At 37.2% G+C, this 20,335-nt stretch overlaps 1 protein-coding gene and 1 long non-coding RNA gene across 2 annotated transcripts; both read left to right on the plus strand.

The window, feature by feature from the left end:
- The first annotated feature begins 614 nt into the window (after positions 1 to 614).
- On the plus strand, positions 615 to 2,456 carry LOC126875845 (uncharacterized). Its single transcript, XM_050638745.1, has one exon. It carries the CDS (start codon positions 615 to 617, stop codon positions 2,454 to 2,456), a length of 1,842 nt encoding a protein of 613 aa, XP_050494702.1.
- A 3,075-nt stretch (positions 2,457 to 5,531) lies between these two features.
- LOC126875843 (uncharacterized) lies at positions 5,532 to 8,072 on the plus strand. The gene is made up of 2 exons (XR_007693728.1): positions 5,532 to 5,920; positions 7,944 to 8,072. It is a non-coding gene; the product is annotated as an uncharacterized LOC126875843 (long non-coding RNA).
- The last annotated feature ends 12,263 nt before the right edge of the window (positions 8,073 to 20,335 follow it).

The following is a 20,335-nucleotide window of genomic DNA, read 5'->3' on the forward strand; positions in this document are numbered from 1 at the left end:
CCTATTCTTCGAGTAAGATGATTGCCAGATGTCGACGCGTCTCCGCAGTACATGTTCGGCTAGCCCGGGGGCCCGTTATAAATCTTAAGGTTTAGTTAACTAAAGTCCTTCAAACAGACAAACAGTCTCTGTCCCAACTACGGGAAGATAGGGGAGACATATTTTTCAACGAGCGGCGTCTCCCACTAGCAACTTTCCCTCGAGGGCGGCTAGCATCTTTTTCTAACCACCGATATGGAGATTGACCAATTAGCAGCAACGCCAATTTCCCTTACTTTCTGAACGAAGGCTTTTCTCGACGAATCCGATGATCTCGTATCCTTAGACACACCCCATTATAGTTTTCCTCTGTGGCATCATCGGGACGGGAAAGGCATTCTCGCTCGCGATCTCATCGATAAAAGAGTAACGTCTTCGCGATCAGTGGTTATTTCACGTTTTAACCAGACTTAGACTTTGTGAGTACGTTCTGTTGTCATCCCGTTGGCCGCGGATTCGTTATTGAGCCCGAGAGCATCGTCACTCGTGTCGCGAGTGCCGAACCGCCGTGATCAATTGTCGAGACTGTACTAATTCTATCATTGCAATAAACTACACCTGTGTGTACCGTATCAATGGCTAATCCTCGAGAAGATTCCTTTGACGCTCACAACCCCACTCCCAGTGCCAATCCGACATCAGAAGTGGGATCAGAACGGCTTCGAGCGCTGGAAGGGCAGGTCGCTGTCATGAACAACCTAATTCATACGCTAATGCAAAGGCCAAATACGGGAGCCACCAAATTACCACATTTTAACCCAGAAGTCGCAGGCGCCGACCCAGCCGCGTGGTGCGCGGCTGTTAGTAGGGCCATGAAGAACAACCTCCTACGAGATGACGCGCTATACTCTGCCTTAAGTGACTCTCTACAGGGTTCTGCAGCACATTGGCTGGCACGAATGACGGGAGACGGAGAGGTTACTTGGTCTACCGTTAAGGAACGATTCCTTATACATTTCGGTGGCCGAGAGACGACGTCCTCATCGTTAATCAAGGTATCCAGGGAACCGCGGGGAGTGGGCGAATCCACGGGGGCGTTTGCCGGCCGTGTCCGTTCCCTCCTGCAGACGCGGTGGCAACATTCTACGCTAGACGAAATACTTAACGCTGTCATTCTCTACATATTAATTCCACACGACCAACGTCTTAAACGATTGGCCCTCACGAGCGATATCAGAACGGAGGACCAATTTCTGAGCGAAATGCGACCCTTTTGTTACGAAGAAGAGTCGACATTTTCGCCGAGAGATGCACCGGCGGAACCCGAAGCTAAGCGACGCAAGTTATCGGGCCACCAGACGAGGTGTCATTACTGTGGTACTCTCGGACACAGAATAAAGGACTGCCGCAAGAGGATGCAGAACGAACAGCAGAGGGATGCACGACGCCAGGAAGGAAGCCGACCGGCCGCACCGTCCAAGGCGGTTTGCTACAGGTGGCATGCGGAAGGCCATATCACACCTAACTGCCCGGCACGACGGGACGGTAGACCAAGCCCCAAGGATGAGCGTAAAGTCAACTCCTGCGTGGTGGAGTCCCCAGCCGGTAGTTTAAGTCATCTGGGTGAGTCGTTCCCATTTTACTTCGATTCCGGAGCCGAGTGCTCATTAATTAGAGAATCTGTCGCTCCGAAATTCTCCGGTAGGAGAACGACAGATATAGTAGTTATGCGAGGAATAGGAAACACCTGCGTTAAGAGTACATCCCAGATCTTATCTACGGTACGCATTAACTGTTTTACATTGGAGATAATCTTTCACGTTCTGGCCGATAGTCACTTGCATTATGATATCATGATTGACCGCGAGATCTTAAGCCAGGGTTTTGATGTAACTATTACACGAAATAGTGTCGATATTTGTAAAACGAAGACTATTAATGCCTGTAGTAAAACCTCCAAAAACGAGATCAATATCAATGCGGTTGACACTGACGTGGTTGGTAACGATAAAAGTCGGTTAATTTCTGTTCTCGAGAAATTCAAAAATTCATTCATTACGGGCTTCCCACGTACTCGCGTAAGCACGGGCCAGTTAGAAATACGGTTAATCGATCCTAATGTCACCGTGCAAAGAAGTCCTTACCGACTTAGCGAAGAAGAGCGTAGGATAGTGCGTGAGAGAATAGACGAGTTAATTAGAGCAAAAATCGTGAGGCCGAACAACTCACCGTTCGCGAGCCCTATCTTACTTGTAAAGAAGAAAGACGGCTCAGACAGACTGTGCGTAGATTTTCGGGCATTAAATAAAAATACGGTCGCGAACCGGTATTCCCTACCCCTCATCGCGGATCAAATCGCGAGATTGCAGAAGGCGAGATACTTCATTAGCCTGGACATGGCCAGCGGATTCCCATTCATCCTAATTCGACGGAATATACGGCGTTCGTTACACCCGACGGGCAATACGAGTACGTGACTATGCCGTTCGGATTGAAAAATGCACCATCCGTTTTCCAGAGGGCCATTCTCAACGCCTTAGGCGACCTCGCGTATTCGTTCGTTGTTGTTTACTTGGACGACGTCCTAATTATTGTCGACTCAGTAGATCAAGCCCTAGAAAGGTTGAGCACCGTATTAGATACCCTCGTGAAAGCCGGATTCTCCTTTAACTTTTCAAAATGCTGCTCTTTAAAGACATCGGTACTCTACTTGGGATATGTAATTCGTAACGGAGAAGTCCGTCCAAACCCGGGTAAAATACAAGCCTTGAGTTCTTTACCTGCACCGTCGACCGTCACACAACTTAGGCAATTCATAGGTTTGGCCTCTTATTTCCGAAACTTCATTCCCAAACTTTCACAAGTAATGAAACCCCTGTATGCACTTACCTCGAATAACAAGAATATACCTTGGACGGATAGGCACGAACAGATAAGACAAAAGGTAATTTCCGTCCTGACTGACGCGCCGGTGCTAATGATATTTGACCCCAATTACCCCATAGAACTACATACGGACGCTAGCTCGGAAGGATATGGAGCCATTTTAATGCACAGGGTCGAAGGTAAAAATCGAGTAGTGGAATATTACAGCAAAAGAACTAGCCCTGCGGAGTCTAGGTATCATTCCTACGAATTGGAAACGTTAGCAGTTGTAAACGTCGTCAAGCACTTCCGTCATTACTTACACGGACGAGAATTTCTCGTTGTCACCGATTGCAACTCCCTGAAAGCGTCCAGTAATAAGGTACACTTGAACGACAGGGTTTACAGATGGTGGGCTTACCTGCAAACTTTTACCTTTGACATTATGTACCGGGAAGGTAAACGAATGGCCCACGTAGATTTCTTTTCGCGAAATCCCGTAGACTTGGATCGCAGTACGTTCAGCAAAATTGTAGAGAAAGAAATTAACCTAACCGAAATCTTCGACGATTGGCTACTAGCGGAACAACGTCGCGACCCACAAATTTCTGAGATCGTCGATAAATTACAAAACGAAGAGCTCGCGGAAGACGTCGCGAATACGTATGAGTTACGGTCCGGCACCCTTCATCGTAAAATACAGAGAAAAGGTAGAACTCTCTGCCTGCCCATCGTTTCGAGAGGGTTTAGGTGGTCTGTTATTAACCATGTGCACCAGTCCATTATGCACTTAGGTTGGGATAAAACGCTTGCGAAACTGTACGAGTATTACTGGTTCGAAGGAATGGCGAAGTATGTTCGCAAATTCGTAGAGAACTGTCATGCTTGTCGAGTTTCAAAGGCAAGTTCGGGTAGAGTACAAGCCGAATTACACCCCATACATAAGACCAGTATACATTGGCATACGGTTCATATGGACATAACGGGCAAATTAAGCGGTAAAAACGATTCGAAGGAATACGTCATTGTGTTGGTCGACGCCTTTACTAAGTTCGTATACTTGCACTATACCCGTAAGATAGACTCCGTTAACACCATTAAAGCGCTTAAGTCCGCTATATTTTTGTTCGGCACTCCCTGCCGGATAATAGCGGATCAGGGAAGATGTTTTACGGGCAAAGAATTTCGAGACTTTTGGCAAGATAAATACATTAAACTCCATTTAATTGCGACCGGAGCTAGTAGGGCCAACGGACAGGTGGAGCGTATTATGAGTACGCTAAAAAACACAACAATAGAAACCACTGGCAAGACGCGATCGGGGAAATACAACTGGCCCTAAATTGTACCACCAACCGCGTGACTAAGTCAAGCCCGTTGGAACTACTAATCGGTAAAACAGCGAGACCCTACGGCTTATCCCTACGCGACAATATCGAAGAAAGAGAAGTAAATATCTCCCATGTAAGACAGCAGGCGATAAAGAATATAGAAGCAAGCGCCAAATACGATAAGGACAGGTTCGACGAAAACAAAGCTAAAATAGTTAGGTTCAACCTTGGCGATTTCGTATTACGTTCTAACGTCATACCATATAACGTAATACGTTATAACGCCATACCATATAACGTAATACGTTATACCGTCATCCCATATAACGTAATACGTTCTAACGTCATACCATATAACGTAATACGTTATAACGTTATACCATATAACGTAATACGTTATAACGTCATACCATTTAACATAATACGTTATAACGGCATACCATATGAGGTATTACGATATAACGTCATCCCATATAACGTAATACTTTATAACGTCATACCATATAACGTATTACGTTATAACGTTATAACATATAACGTAATACGTTATAACGTTATGCCATATAACGTAATACGTTATAAAGTCGTCCCATATAACGTAATACGTTCTAACGTCATACCATATAACGTGATACGTTATAACGTTATACCATATAACGTATTACGTTATAAAGTTATAGCATATAACGTATTACGTTATAACGTCATACCATATAACGTATTACGTTATAAAGTTATAGCATATAACGTTATACGTTATAACGTCATAGCATACAACGTATTACGTTATAACGTTATAAAATATAACGTAATACGTTATAACGTCATACCATATAACGTAATACGTTCTAACGTCATACCATATAACGTAATACGTTATAACGTCATACCATATAACGTAATACGTTATAACGTTATACCATATAACGTAATACGTTATAACGTCATACCATTTAACATAATACGTTATAACGGCATACCATATGAGGTATTACGATATAACGTCATCCCATATAACGTAATACTTTATAACGTCATACCATATAACGTATTACGTTATAACGTTATAACATATAACGTAATACGTTATAACGTTATGCCATATAACGTAATACGTTATAAAGTCGTCCCATATAACGTAATACGTTCTAACGTCATACCATATAACGTAATACGTTCTAACGTCATACCATATAACGTGATACGTTATAACGTTATACCATATAACGTATTACGTTATAAAGTTATAGCATATAACGTATTACGTTATAACGTTATAACGTTATAAGATATAACGTGATACGTTATAACGTTATATCATAAAACGTAATACGTCATAACGTCGTCCCATATAACGTAATACGTTATAACGTCATACCATAAAACGTAATACGTTATAAAGTTATATCATGTAAAGTAATACGTTATAACGTTATACCATATATCGTTACATACATCGACACTCTGTGTTACCACAGATTTTATACGAAATAGTGAAATTGGAAATTGAATACTGTATTCAGAGTTAAAATATAATGCTATATGGAAATGAAATAGCACTTCAAAGACTTGATAGATTTCGTTAATAAAATAAAGCAAAATAAATCTTTAATTCACTCACTACGAATTTATGGTATTGATTAAAATCAATGAATGTAGAGTTACTTCCGATTAAGGGTACAACTGTTATAAATTAAGAGCATAATTACATTGAATTAATGGGAAAATGTTGTTATAAATTATTGGTATAACTGTTAAGAATTAATGATGTAATTGTTTTAGATTAATGGCTTAAATGTTATAAATTAATGGCTTAGAAGGTATAAATGAATAGCTTAAATGTATAAATTAATAGTTTAAATGTATAAAATAACAGTTTAAATGTTGTACATTATTGGCTTAGATGTTGAAAATTAATAGCTTAAATGTTATAAATTAATGGCTTAAATGTTATAAATTAATAGTTTAAATGTTATAAATTAATGGCTCAAATGTATAAAATAATAGTTCAAATATTGTAAATTAATGGCTAAGATGTTGTAAATTAATAGCCTAAATGTTATAAATTAATAACTTACATGTATAAAATGACAGTTCAAATATTGTAAATTAATGGCTTAGATGTTGTAAATTAATAGCTTAAATGTTATAAATTAATAGCACAAATGTTTTTGACAATTGTGGATCTTTGAAGCCGAAATAATGTTATAAGAACACTAAATTTATACTGAGGATTAATATTAAAATAGTAATCTATTTATTTCATGGACGATTTCTTATATATTCATCGATACACACTTGCGCGCGTCTCAGCACTTTCTTCTATACCCGACTGTTAAACGACTGAACAGTTTACATTCATCTGTTTTCGAGACGCCGCGCACACACATACATCCACACGCTGATATTCACATACAAGTATCTCTACTACACACTTAACCCAGTCCAACACAGAAAATTATACATATCTCAACAAATGTTATAAATTAATAGTTTAGACGTTATAAATTAATTGCTTATATGTTATATATTAATGGCTTAAATGTTATAAATTAATAGCTTAAATATTATAAATTAATTTCTCAAGTATTGTAAATTAATGACTTAGACGTTATAAATTACTAGTTACAATGTTGTTATTTGATATTTTTTTTTATTTACCTTATATTTAAATTCTTCTTGGATGTTCACTGTCCGGAATTTCAGGCACGAAAGAGCTCGCGCGCGACTTCTCGCGTTCCTTATATATCTTGACAAGGTGTCGAGATGTCAATCAAACGTTAACGATCTCTTGACATAGCAAAGGACGGGTTTTCCATTATAACAAAATCAAATTGAACAATTTCTTAATTTTTATCGTAAATTGGCGCCTTCGACGATTTAATACGGTATCCATTTTTATCATTTTAATAGTTTCTACAAACTAAGACTAAATTCACACCTCCTTGATACTAGTTTTCGACTATCAATTAGTTTGAACAAAAAGGGAAAAGAGCCTAACGGCAGTCGATGACGTTACTGTGAAATATGTTATGGTATTTAAATAATCAGCCAGATAAAATTCATATTAATCATTATATTATATTATCGATATTCGTTCATTTACTCGTGCTAATTACAAAATAAAATGTTCTCTTTTCTTGAATAACACCTACATCACCGTCTGCGATATTTAAATTTCTTATTTAATGCTTATTTAAAAGTCAGGTACCTTTTTAATTCCTCTCAAGGTAAACGAGTAAATTTACTCGTTATAGTTGTAACGTAAAATGGCTATTTTCTTCAATACCACTTGCATCGCTGTACGTGATACAAATATTAATTATGTATCGAATAATATGTACCAATTGGCTGTAATCGCGGTTAGGTATTTCTTCGTTTGATCTATCAAGAGATCTATTAGGCTATTAGCGAAACACTTATTGATTCCTCAAAGATGTATCTTAACTTAAATCTTAAAGATTAACTAAATGATTATATTTGATTAGTATTCGACAGTGTCTATCACATTCAGCCATCTTCTTTTATAATTGATACTGCTCGGATCAATTATTTTATAATAAATTGCAGATTATGCCACGGTATATTATAAGATATTTGTCTATAGCTCTTTTTTTCTAATTCATTGATTTTATTATTAGTCTCGTTGGTTTTTCCTGTGAGTATCTGCTGTACGTACATTTCCATTATGCTCAGATTTTTAACATCGTTGTACGAATATGTGCGTGTTCTAGTAGTAAACATTGGTTTCGTTAAAATGAATGTAAGTAAACTTGGAATTATAATTGTAATTGACAACGATAACGATTAAGAGCGTGGTTACACTTAATCGTGTGCATGATATTATCAGAAATTGTGATTGTAATTAACAATAATTCAAACAAAATTCAAAGAATTGAAATTGTTAGGGAAGAGATACATTTACACTGTACATGAGAGTGTGTGTGTAAGGGTTAGAGGGCGTCAAGGTCTTAGTGGAGACAAAAGACTGTTGCCAGATGTTAGAAGAATCTAGGATAGTCGGTTGGCGACCAGCGTGCGTGCAAGACGTTTTTCAGAGTGGAATATAGATGTATAACTGTTGTGTGGGAAATATAGTCAATTATTTGTATTCCCAAATCCTCGAATTTCCTTAACATGGTAGCAGAGCGTGGTTACTAGTTTTGCAAGATATTTAGTGCGTGGTTACGATCTTGCGAGTGAGTTTTCAGTAAAGAAAAAAAAACTGTCAGAGGAAAAAATATACTTCGAGCACGTAGGAACGCTTGAGTAAGAAAAGAAAAAAAAGAAGAATCAATTAAAATGGAGAGATCGGAAATCATGATACCTATATTCGATGGTGAGGATTATGGAATGTGGAAGCAAAGAATCACGATGTTTCTCGAATATAAGGAATGCGAGGTTGTTACAACTAGAATGAAGAACGAAAGAGACGATGAAGACTGGGACAAAAAGGACTTGAAGGCAATTAATATAATTTATAGTGCAATATCGAACAGACAATTGGAGTATGTTAGGGAAGGAAAAACGGCGTATGATATAATAAAAAGGTTCGATGAAATGTACTTGAAAGAGTCGACGGCACTGCAGATCGTATGCAGAAGGAGATTGGAAAACATAAGACTGGAGAACTACAGTGATTCAGCATCATTCTTTAACGACTTTGAAAAATTAATCAATGAATTAAAAAGTGCGGACGCACAAGTAAGTGAGAGGGAAAAGCTGAATTACATGCTGAATACGTTACCCGAAGAATACAGCTACATAGCGGACATAATAGACGCATTGAAAGAAGAGGATCAAACGGTAGCGTATGTAAAAAATAAAATAGAGATAGCAGAGAAGAAAAATAAATCCAATCGAGGAGAAAGGCAAACCAACGCCTTTTCTGCAAAAAAGGAAGGATGCTTCAGATGTGGAAGATTAGGACACTTTGCGAGAGAGTGTCAAAATGGCGTCCAAGCGGGAAGCAGTAACGGCTATTGGCATGGGCCAACACGTGGTCGAAACAGAGGAAGAGGGAACAAAGGCAATACGAGCAGAGGACGTGGAAACTTTCATCATCAATCAAGAACCGGCACGGGCGAGCATGGAAACTCAAGAGCAGGCATATGGACAGCAACGGCGCACGCAGCAAACAGCAGTGAGACGAATGAAATAAGTAAGAACGAAATAGTGTGGCTATTAGATAGCGGTTGTACCGATCACATAATTAATAATATAAATTATTTCGATAAATCTATCGACCTAAAAGAACCGGTAAATATATATTTAGGCGATAATAGACCGATAAAAGCGACAAAAGTTGGGAATGTTATAAGTTATTTTGAAGCATTCGGAAAACAAAATGAAATAAATATGAGGAAAGTATTTTGCGCGAAAGAAATGTCCGCAAATTTGATTAGTTTAGGTAAACTAACAGACAATAAGAATACGGTTATTTCCAAAGGAAATATTGCGAAAGTAATAGATGAGGATAATAAACTTACAGCTGTAGCGTTCAAAGAGAATGGGACATATAGAATAAAAAGTATATTGAAAGGGAAGAAGCACTTAGTAAACAGCGCCGAACGTAGTGGTATGAGTAAAAAGGAAAGATGGCATAGGATGCTAGGACACGTAAATTTTAAATATTTAGAGATTTTGGGTAAAGAGCAGCTAGTGACTGGCATACCGAATGAATTTGAAAAGGAACTTTTGAAATGTAGGGTGTGTATAGAAAGCAAAATGCATAACTTACCTTTCAAAAATAATCGAACTAAGGCTAGGGAAATAATGGAAATTATTCATACGGACGTATGTGGTCCCTTTAAGACCACCGGATTCAATGGAGAAAAATATTTCATTTCATTTATCGATGATTATAGTAAAATAGCTAGGATCTATTGTATAAAATCAAAAGATGAGGTCTTTGATTCTTTCGTACAGTTCGTAAATGAAGCCGAAAATTTAACGGGCAAGAGGTTAAAAATATTAAGATGCGATAATGGTAAAGAATATTTAAATAATCGAATTTATAAATTTGCTAGGGATAAAGGTATAAGAATAAATAATTGCCCAACATACGTACATGAATTAAACGGGACAGCGGAAAGGTATAATAGAACAGTGATGGACATGGCGCGTTGCCTGTTAGCGGAAGCGAAAGTACATAAAAGGTACTGGCCGGAAATAGTTTGTACAGCGGCATACTTGAAAAATCGAATATTAGCGAATACTATAGAAAGAAAGACACCTTTTGAAATATTCTTCGGGAAAAAACCAAGTGTTAAAAATCTACATCTATATGGAAGTAAAGTTTTTGTAAGAAGGCCAGAACAAAAAAGAGTTTCCAAATGGGACAAGAAGGCAGATATGGGAATTCTATTAGGATATAGTGAAGTAGGATACAGAGTCTTATTAGGTGGGAAAATAACAATAGCTAGACATGTAGAGGTCATAGAGACAGACACTAAATGTATCGGTTTTGAGGAAAATTCATCAGAGGCAGATAGAAATGATAGGGAAGATAACTATTCATTGGTCGGTATGGATAAGGAAGAGTTAGAAGGTAGGAAAGATGAAAATAATAGTAGTATTGAAAGCTCAAACACTCCTAGGAGATCTACACGTATTAAGAAAACTCCAGTAAGGTATCCAGAAAAGGAAAATATTTGCGAGATGCATGCAAATTATTGTAAAGTAGATATCCCTCGTACATTTGAGGAGGCGATTTGTTGCGAAAATAATGAAGTTTGGAAACAGGCTATGGATAAGGAAATAGAATGTCTCTATAAGAATAAAACTTGGAAATTGGTAGAAAGGGTAAAAGGCAAAGAAGTATTAGATGTAAAATGGGTTTACACGAAAAAATCAGAGGACAGGTATAAGGCTAGATTAGTGGTAAGGGGATTTCAACAAAGAAACGTAGCCGATGACATATATTCTCCAGTGGCGAGTAATCAGACCTTTAAGATATTGCTATCATATTGTTGTCAAAATGGAGTAATAATTGAGCAAATGGATGTAGAAACTGCCTTTTTAAATGGTGAAGTAACCTCGGAGGTATATGTAAATCAACCAAAGGGATATGCGGACGGAACGAATAGAGTTTGTAAATTATCGAAAGCGCTTTATGGGTTAAAAGAAAGTCCGAGGGACTGGTATGAGTGTTTTGATAAGTATGTGACGAGATTAGGTTTTAAGAAGAACAATATAGAGCTGTGCCTATATACTTATGGAGAGGGAGAAAATGTTGTTTATTTGTTAATATACGTAGACGATTTGTTGATTTGTAGTAAAAACAAAGGGAAGATACAAAGTGTAAAAAAATTATTAACTGATAAATTTGAAATGAAAGATTTAGGTGAAGTAAAAGAATATCTTCGAATAAATATAGAGTATGATTATTTAAAAAATGAAATGAGATTAAGCCAAAAGAAATACATCGAATCATTAGCAAACAAATATAAATTACAAAACAGCAAATTGTACTGTACACCAACGGAAACAAATTTAAAAATTGAAAACGCTGAGATAAATAGAAATGACATTGGATACAAGAATTTAATTGGCGCATTGCTGTATATTAGTACAAATACCAGACCCAATATAAGTTATAGTGTGAATTATCTTAAGTAGATTTCAAGATTGTTGTAGTGAGACACATTTTAAATATGCTTTGCGAATATTGAAATATTTGTACCGAAATATTGAAATATTTAATATTAAAGATTTAAGGTTACATTAGAAAAGGAATGAAAAGTGTGAAACGATAGATTGTTATGTGGACGCTGATTGGGCAGGAGATCATTTAGATAGAAAATCTACTTCTGGATATGTAATTAAATTGTATGGAAATGTAATCGGTTGGAAATCTAAAAAACAAAGGTGTGTGACAAAAGCCTCGACATATGCAGAGTATGTTGCTCTATCGGAAGCGGTGAGCGAAGTAATGACTATCAGAGAACTAATGAAAATCTGCGATGTAAATGTAGACGATAACCCTGTAAAAATCTATGAGGATAACTCTGGAGTAATGAGTATAGCAAAATACGGAACTTTTACAAAAAATTCTAAACACATCGAAGTTCATTGCCACTACCTTCACGAGTACGTAAAGGAAAATAAGATAAACATAATAAAAGTAAGTACAGAAGAAAACACTGCGGATATTTTTACGAAGGCACTGTGTAGAGAGAAATTTGAAAGGTTTAGGTCATGGATGAATGTAAAATAAGAGAAATGTAAATAAAGCGATAAATGTTAAATATTTTGTTAATTCGACAAGTATGTAAATAAAATTAAGTGTACAGTATAAATGTAAGGAGGCGTGTTAGGGAAGTGATACATTTACACTGTACATGAGAGTGTGTGTGTAAGGGTTAGAGGGCGTCAAGGTCTTAGTGGAGACAAAAGACTGTTGCCAGATGTTAGAAGAATCTAGGATAGTCGGTTGGAGACAAGCGTGCGTGCAAGACGTTCTTCAGAGTGTAATATAGATGTATAACTGTTGCGTGGGAAATATAGTCAATTATTTGTATTCCCAAATCCTCGAATTTCCTAAACAGTTGTTCAACCTGAACTATTCACACCAAATGTACAGAAAACAGCACAACTAAATAATTAGATAACGACTCGACTTTCACAAAATGCAATCAACACTCTCTCGGCAACGCCACTCGCAAACTCTGTTTGTTGATTCCTTTTCTCCCGTCCCTTGGCAACCGCTCGTGGCCAAGATCACGTAGGTCTCCTCTTTCCAAAACTACGCGATCAAAAACAAACGCCTCGGCTCTCGCGACATTCCACGCGGATCACCCGCCAACTCCCAGGCCTCTCACTCACGATACTACATATATACATTAACTATTTTTATATGTGTGTACAGAACTGATGGCGAACTCATCAACCATTTTCTGAACGACGGATGGAACAACATGAATAGCAATCCACACAGTGGAACTGTAAAGTATTTGTACGCCACTCACGAAACCAAATACTGATGCTATCCACCTGTAAACAAACAATATTTATAACTATGCATATAATTTTCACTTATGTTCACCACTATATATATATATATATATATATATATATATATATATATATATATATATATATATATATATATATATATATATATATACTCGAAGACAAGGTACATTTGTGATATTTATTCCTATTGATGATATATACTTATATATTTATAACAATAAAACAAATCTCATTTATACTACTTACCAATACGTACGCATATATGTATGTCGGATCACGATTCGAATTTTGGGCGCGCGACGACTCTTCGTGTGGACTAGCCATCGTTTCACAAAGCCGAGATTTTATTTACACGTATATACAGGTCTATCACTAAGCTTAACAAATAATAAGTACAACTAATAATAAGTCTAACAAACACTAAGCCTAATGAATAATACGATCTACGAATAATTAAATTAAATAATACTATTAGCAATGTTTGAGTTCAAACGAATCCACGGTCACCGGGATAACTCCTTACTAAGCGAAACTAACTTAGACGCAAATGCGATCGTCGAAAATGCTCGATGTATCACTCTCCAAGGCAATCGCAAGAATGCCAGCCTCGTGGTGATTTTTCTCCCTGTACGATTGCATTTTGTTTTCTATACCCGTTTGGAAGCATCGAGAAGGTTCCAAACGCCGTTGCTAGGCACACTCGTTGGAAGCATCGAGAAAGTTCCAAACGCCGTTGCTAGGCAGTTTCTGCCTGGAGTTTTGATTACTAATACAATGTATGTCCCATTGCATCGGCACCTCCGAGGCAACATCACACGTGGCTAGGCCCGCTCTCGAGGCCGCATGCCGCCACAACCACATTTCTCGGAAAACACATACAACCACTCCAGACCTCCGTTAGATAAAACATCCATCCCGTGACCGTGGCTACGTTCAGCGACCGATTGTCACCTCGAACCCAATCTCGCTTATTACAAATCTTAAGCAATTACAACTATAATAAAATCTAGGCTAAGGTACTAGAGGATGTTCCCAAAATTTCCAAGGAAAGGCTTCGGCTTTCCTTTCATCTCCGACATGTATATAATTACAAGCCAAGTAGTATTCATAATATTTATTTTCACTGATAACAAGTACGTAAAACCTAAAATAAATCAAAGGTTTTAACAATAAAAAAAAACAAAAAAAAAAAAGAAAGAAAAAGGGGAAGAAGAAAAATAAAGAAGAAAAAAAAGGAAAGAAAAAAAATATAATATTGTTAGGGAAGTGATACATTTACACTGTACATGAGAGTGTGTGTGTAAGGGCCAGAGGGCGTCAAGGCTTAGTGGAGACAAAAGACTGTTGCCAGATGTTAGCAGAATCTAGGATAGTCGGTTGGCGACCAGCGTGCGTGCAAGACGTTCTTCAGAGAGTAATATAGATGTATAACTGTTGTGTGGGAAATATAGGCAATAATTTGTATTCCCAAATCCTCGAATTTCCTTAACAAATATATATAAATATAAAATTTTCTTTTTCTATAAAAGGTTATTACTATTTCTGATAAACTCGAGAAATGAAAACATTATACCATGATACACTGACACAAAGATACACCACACAGAAGAAACTAACAGAGAACGCTTTAAGCTTGGCAAACTTACCGCCCGACGAATTTGCATACACCATAACCAAAACCCAGGACACATGGCTCTGATCGCAGGAGAAGCGATCCATATAGTCAAATGCATTCCGGTACAAGTAAAGGTACGACATACAACAAAATGCTACTCGGAACTACCCGTTTGGCAAAGGAATCGCACCACAGGAACTCCACCCGGACGTGCGCCAAACGTGGCGATATTCAGCACCATCGTCGTTGGCCACGAGCGGAATATATACCCAAAAGACCTCGATGCACTACGGGACCACATCATGTTCCCGGCAGAAAATCTGCAGTCTCGAACGCATTGGCCAGAGGAGCAACAGGAAAAACAATCGTCCCTGGAACAGTAAACATCCTGGGAATGATGGACAAAACACATTAACGAGAATAGCGAAAAATACCGTATCAAGCTTATGGACTGGTTTTATGGAATTTGGAACTGTCAGTGCAGCAATATTTGGAATACTCGCAATATTTAAACTAATCAAAACAATAATAGATATAGCCGCACACGGATACCAGTTACGTGAAACTTACGAATGTGGAATCGCCCTATTAGGAGCAATATGCGGATCAGTCACCCACTCGCTACGATACCTCAAAAGAAGACGAAATATCGATGATCAAACAGCACAACCTCAAGGGATATCGATAACACCGGTAGTCACTCAACTACCAACGACATCTACGTCCGCCTTGAGCGAACTCAGAGATACCATCAGTCAAATTTCCTTTGGAAATTTGAACTTCAAGGGCGGGGGTGTCACGTCCCGCGCTCCGCACACGCCGTAACAAGAACAAGAAAACCATTCTATACAAAACACGCGAATAAGGATTTGAATGCACAAACGAACACACGGCACTACGAAACGAAAGGAAGGATTAACAAAACGAGGGCGATTAACGGATCCAACCAATAAACAAAATACATATACACACAATTCAAAATAAACCAGGAAATAAGAATAACTACAAAAGGGGAAAATAATTGAAACGCCAGGAATATATATATATATATATAAATATATTTCAATCAATCAAGTTGGAGAGTTACATATAAGTGTAAACATATATGCCGAACATGTAATAACCTAGTAAATATTAGAGACAGTGCTTCCAATACTATGCAATAAATACAATATTATCAATTTATGAAATATAAGTATACATGAAGTCAAAAACTAATAGTTTAACGAATACATAAAACATACAATATTGTATTATTAATGAAATGAAGGTTACATTGTCAGAAACATATATATATATATGTGTGTGCGCATTCTATCAAATCGATAATCTAAGATACATACTTAAAACTAGCCTACATTCCGGTAAAGGATAAATAAATAACTGACATTTCATTTCGTATGAATACTACACTGCCAAGAGAAATATGCATATGAATACGTATATATATATATATATACGTATATTCACACGAACAATACTTTTGTCACTTTAAAACAATATTAATAAATAAATGTAAAATAATAATAAATAATATACGTATATATATATATATATATATATATATATATATATATATATATATATATATATATATATATATATATATATATATATATATATATATACGTATATTCACACGAACAATACTTTTGTCACTTTAAAACAATATTAATAAATAAATGTTCTAATTGCGGTAGAATAAGGAAAAACGAGCGGCAGACGGAAAATTACTTCGATATCAAGCAAAACTAAAGACCCGTCACTATAACTTTACTGATGACATTTATGAGCAGCCATGTTAGATTTACACGCGTATGGCGACAGGAATATTAGGGATTAATGGAAGTCAGTCGCGAGAAATAAATCATGAAAACACATTGTTAACACTTTTCTTTAATAAAATCTGTGCGCAACTACAAATGTAAAAGATATATATATGTCGGAGATGAAAGAACACCGGAGTCTGTAATTGAACAATTGTAGTTATTCAATCCGATTGTAATTGTTCGAGAGTTGTGATAATGAGCTTGGGCTCGAGGCGACAGTCAGTCGCCGAACGTAGCCGCGGTTACGGGATGAACGCTTTGTTTAACAAAGGTATGGAGTAATTCTATAGCTCTCCTTAAAAGAAATATTCGTGGCGACACGCGACAGTAAACATTCCAACGGTTTCTGTCCCGTGGCTCGTCACACGCAGACCCTATTCTTCGAGTAAGACGATTGCCAGATATCGATGCGTCTCCGCAGTACATGTTCGGCTAGCTGGAGGGCCCGTTATAAATCTTAAGATTTAGTCAACTAAAGTCCTTCAAACAGACAAACAGTCTTTGTCCCAACTACGGGAAAATAGGGGAGACCTATTTTTCAACGAGCGGCGTCTCCCACTAGCAACTTTCCCTCGAGGGCGGCTAGCATCTTTTTCTAACCACCAATATGGAAATTGACCAATTAGCAGCAACGTCAATTTCCCTTACTTTCTGAACGAAGGCTATCCTCGACGAATCCGATGATCTCGTGTCCTTAGACACACACCATCATAGTTTTTCTCTGTGGCATCATCGGGTCGGAAATTCATTCTTTCTTGCGATCTCATCGACGAAAAGAGTAACCCCATACGACCAGTGAATATTACGCGTTTTATTAACAAAGAGTCCGACTTAGATTTTGTGAGCCCGTACATCTACTATCCCGTTGACCGCGGATTCGTTATTGCACTTGGGATCATTGTCATTAGTTTCTCGAGTATCTAATTACCACGGTTACTTGTCCGATTCTATAATAATCGCAGTTGCACTAGTCAATGTCTTCCCTATTGCACAACGACAATGTGTAATCCAAATGAAGATTCGTTTCACGCCCCTAACACTAATTCTAATGTAAACCCGACATTTATAATGTAAAAAATGTATATGTAATACAAAAAGAATGTAGAATATAGGTACTAATGTTTAATCTGATTTTCTGTAATTTTGACAGTTTTGTAATCTTTTATTTTTATATTTTTATATTTTCTATATCTTTGTGCTCTTGTATTTTTTATATAATTCTATATTCAAGTAACAGTATAAAAAGGATACGAAAAGTATGGAATGGCAATGCATGTAACGGTACGTGAATGTTACGCGTGCGCAAGATAACCAGGAGAGGTTGTATAGGAATCAAGAGGTCGTTGGACAAAGAGAACGTTTTTTAGCATTACGTTATGTTTAAGACATTCATATATTCTGCAGATATTAGTTCCTATCAGTATACCCACGTCGTTATTAACAAGATGTTTATGTATTTCCATTATCTTTGTTCTAAAATTCACTGTTATTTTGGGAATTTGTTAAAAAATCTCTTAATCCTTTTAGGAGATGTATCACTCTAAACTGAGATCTAAACTCAGATCACAGGTTTTTTTTTATTTTAGATTAGATTCACAATTTGTCCAGTTTGGACATTTGGTAGAATTTTTTAGCTGTTAGATTATTATGTGGGTAGCTACCCCCAGTGGGATACCATCTTCGTGTTTGTTTGGTTGTGTCCTTTGTGAGGTCTGCTGGGTATTTCCCTTTCAGCCTTCTATCCATGTTTGAGGTGTTAATCGTTTCCGCAGCTAGCCAGTTTGGCTGTGTTCCTATTCATTCTTTGTATTTTTCTGCGTGTCTGCTAATTTTCTCTTTGACCATTGGTATTCCCAGGTCCTTCCGTATGCCTTCGTTTCTAACGTACCATGGGGCGTTTACTATTGTTCTAAGAATTTTAGCTTGTACTGTCTCTATTTTGTTTATATGGCTCATTGCCGCTGCCCCCCATAGTGGTATTCCGTACGTCCAGATTGGTTTTATGATCGTTTTGTATATTTTTAATTTATTTTCTATGCTTAATTTGGATTTTCGACTTGTTAGCCAATGCAGTTGTCTCCTTGTTGTCTGTATTTTGTCTATTATTGATTTAGTATGCTGTTTCCATGTGAGTTGTGTTTCTAGGTGGTCTAGTCCTAGGTATTTGACTTGCTTTGTTTGCGGTATGTGCGTGCCGTTCAGTAGGATGTTTGATGGTGTCTGTTTTCGCAGTGTGAGTGTAATATGGTTGCATTTATCGGGGTTTGCTTTTATTTGTTTATCTTGCAGCCACTTTTCTATTTTTGTGATATGTTCTTGTAGTAATTTGACTACTGTTTCTGGGTTAGTGTGCCTGACTAGTACAGCTGTGTCGTCCGTGAGTGTCAGTATTTTGCTATTGGTAGTTGTTGGTATGTTTTGTGTATAGTATTGATCCTAAGACGCTTCCTCGCGGAACCCCTGCCTTGATGTCTTTAACTTCAGAGTATGTGTCCTTGATTTTTATTACGAAGGTTCTGCTGCTTAAGTAAGATTTTATTAATTGGTATATTTGCTCCGGAAATTGTTTCCTGATTGTTTGTAGTAGGCTTTCGTGGTTTATTTTGTCAAATGCTTTATCTATGTCCATAGAGAGGGCTGTACAGTATTGTTTGTTTTCTAATGCTAGTATTATTTCTTTAATGAGCCTGTGCATTTGCTCTATAGTGGAGTGTATGTTTCTGAATCGAAATTGGTGATCTGGTATTAATTTTTCCTTCTATATTATTGGTTTTATGCGGTTGCATATTATTTCCTCTAGTATTTTGGAAAACACAGGAAGTAGTGATATTGGTCTGTAAGTTTGGTGTGGTTCTTTGCCTGGTTTAGGTAACATTATGTCCTGTGCTAGTTTCCACAGTTTAGGAAAGTATTGGATTCTTAGTATTGCATTGAATATTATTGTCATTAGTGTTATCGCTTTTGGCGGAAGGTTTTTCAAGATTTTACCATTGATTAGGTCGATTCGTGGTGCTTTATTGTTTTTTGTTTTCTCGATTATGTTTCTTATTTCTTGTGCTGTTGTTTTAGGTATGGTATAGTGGTTGTCAGTTGAGGTACTAGTGGTAAACGCATCCTCGTCCGTATGACATTTGGGGTTGCTGTTGTTGATATTATGTGGTATAAATGTGTTTCAAAGGTGGTTGGAAAATTCTTCAGCTTGCTCTTCGTTGCTTCTTGCCCATGTGTTGTTTGCCGTCCTGATTGCTGGGACTAGTTTTATTGGTTTCTTTTTTTTTTCGTGGCTTTCCATAGGGAGTAGTTGGAGTTCTCGTGAGCAGAGAGTGACTCTATGAATTTTGTGAATTCTTTATTGTTGTGCACTTTTATTTTGTTTTTTATTTCCTTTGCAAGTTTGTTTAGGTGTTTTTTGTTTTCTCGTGTTCTATGTTTTTGCCATTTTGCTTTCGCTTTTCTTTTTTCTCTAATTTTTTCAAGTATGTCTGATGGAATTATTTTTGTTTGTCTGTTGGTTGGTTCAGGTATAGTGGTTGTCCATGATGCTTCTTGGATAGTTTCTGTCAATGGTGTTACTGCCTGTCCGACGTGTTCGGGTGTTTCCAATGGGATGCTGCAACTGGTTTTGCTCTCGATTATTTCTTTAAAAATTTGCCATTTGGTTGTTCTGTTGCATAGTGTCCCTGGATTGCTATAAAGTATTAATTTGTTTCTTTTGTAACTGCAAAATCGAGTAGGCCAGG

Source organism: Bombus huntii, unplaced genomic scaffold (assembly GCF_024542735.1).
Source record: "Bombus huntii isolate Logan2020A unplaced genomic scaffold, iyBomHunt1.1 ctg00000058.1, whole genome shotgun sequence".
Taxonomy (NCBI): domain Eukaryota; kingdom Metazoa; phylum Arthropoda; class Insecta; order Hymenoptera; family Apidae; genus Bombus; species Bombus huntii.

Bases quoted from the DNA above. Each gene is read 5' to 3' on its own strand.
- LOC126875845 (XM_050638745.1), top strand. From the start codon at position 615: ATGGCTAATCCTCGAGAAGATTCCTTTGACGCTCACAACCCCACTCCC.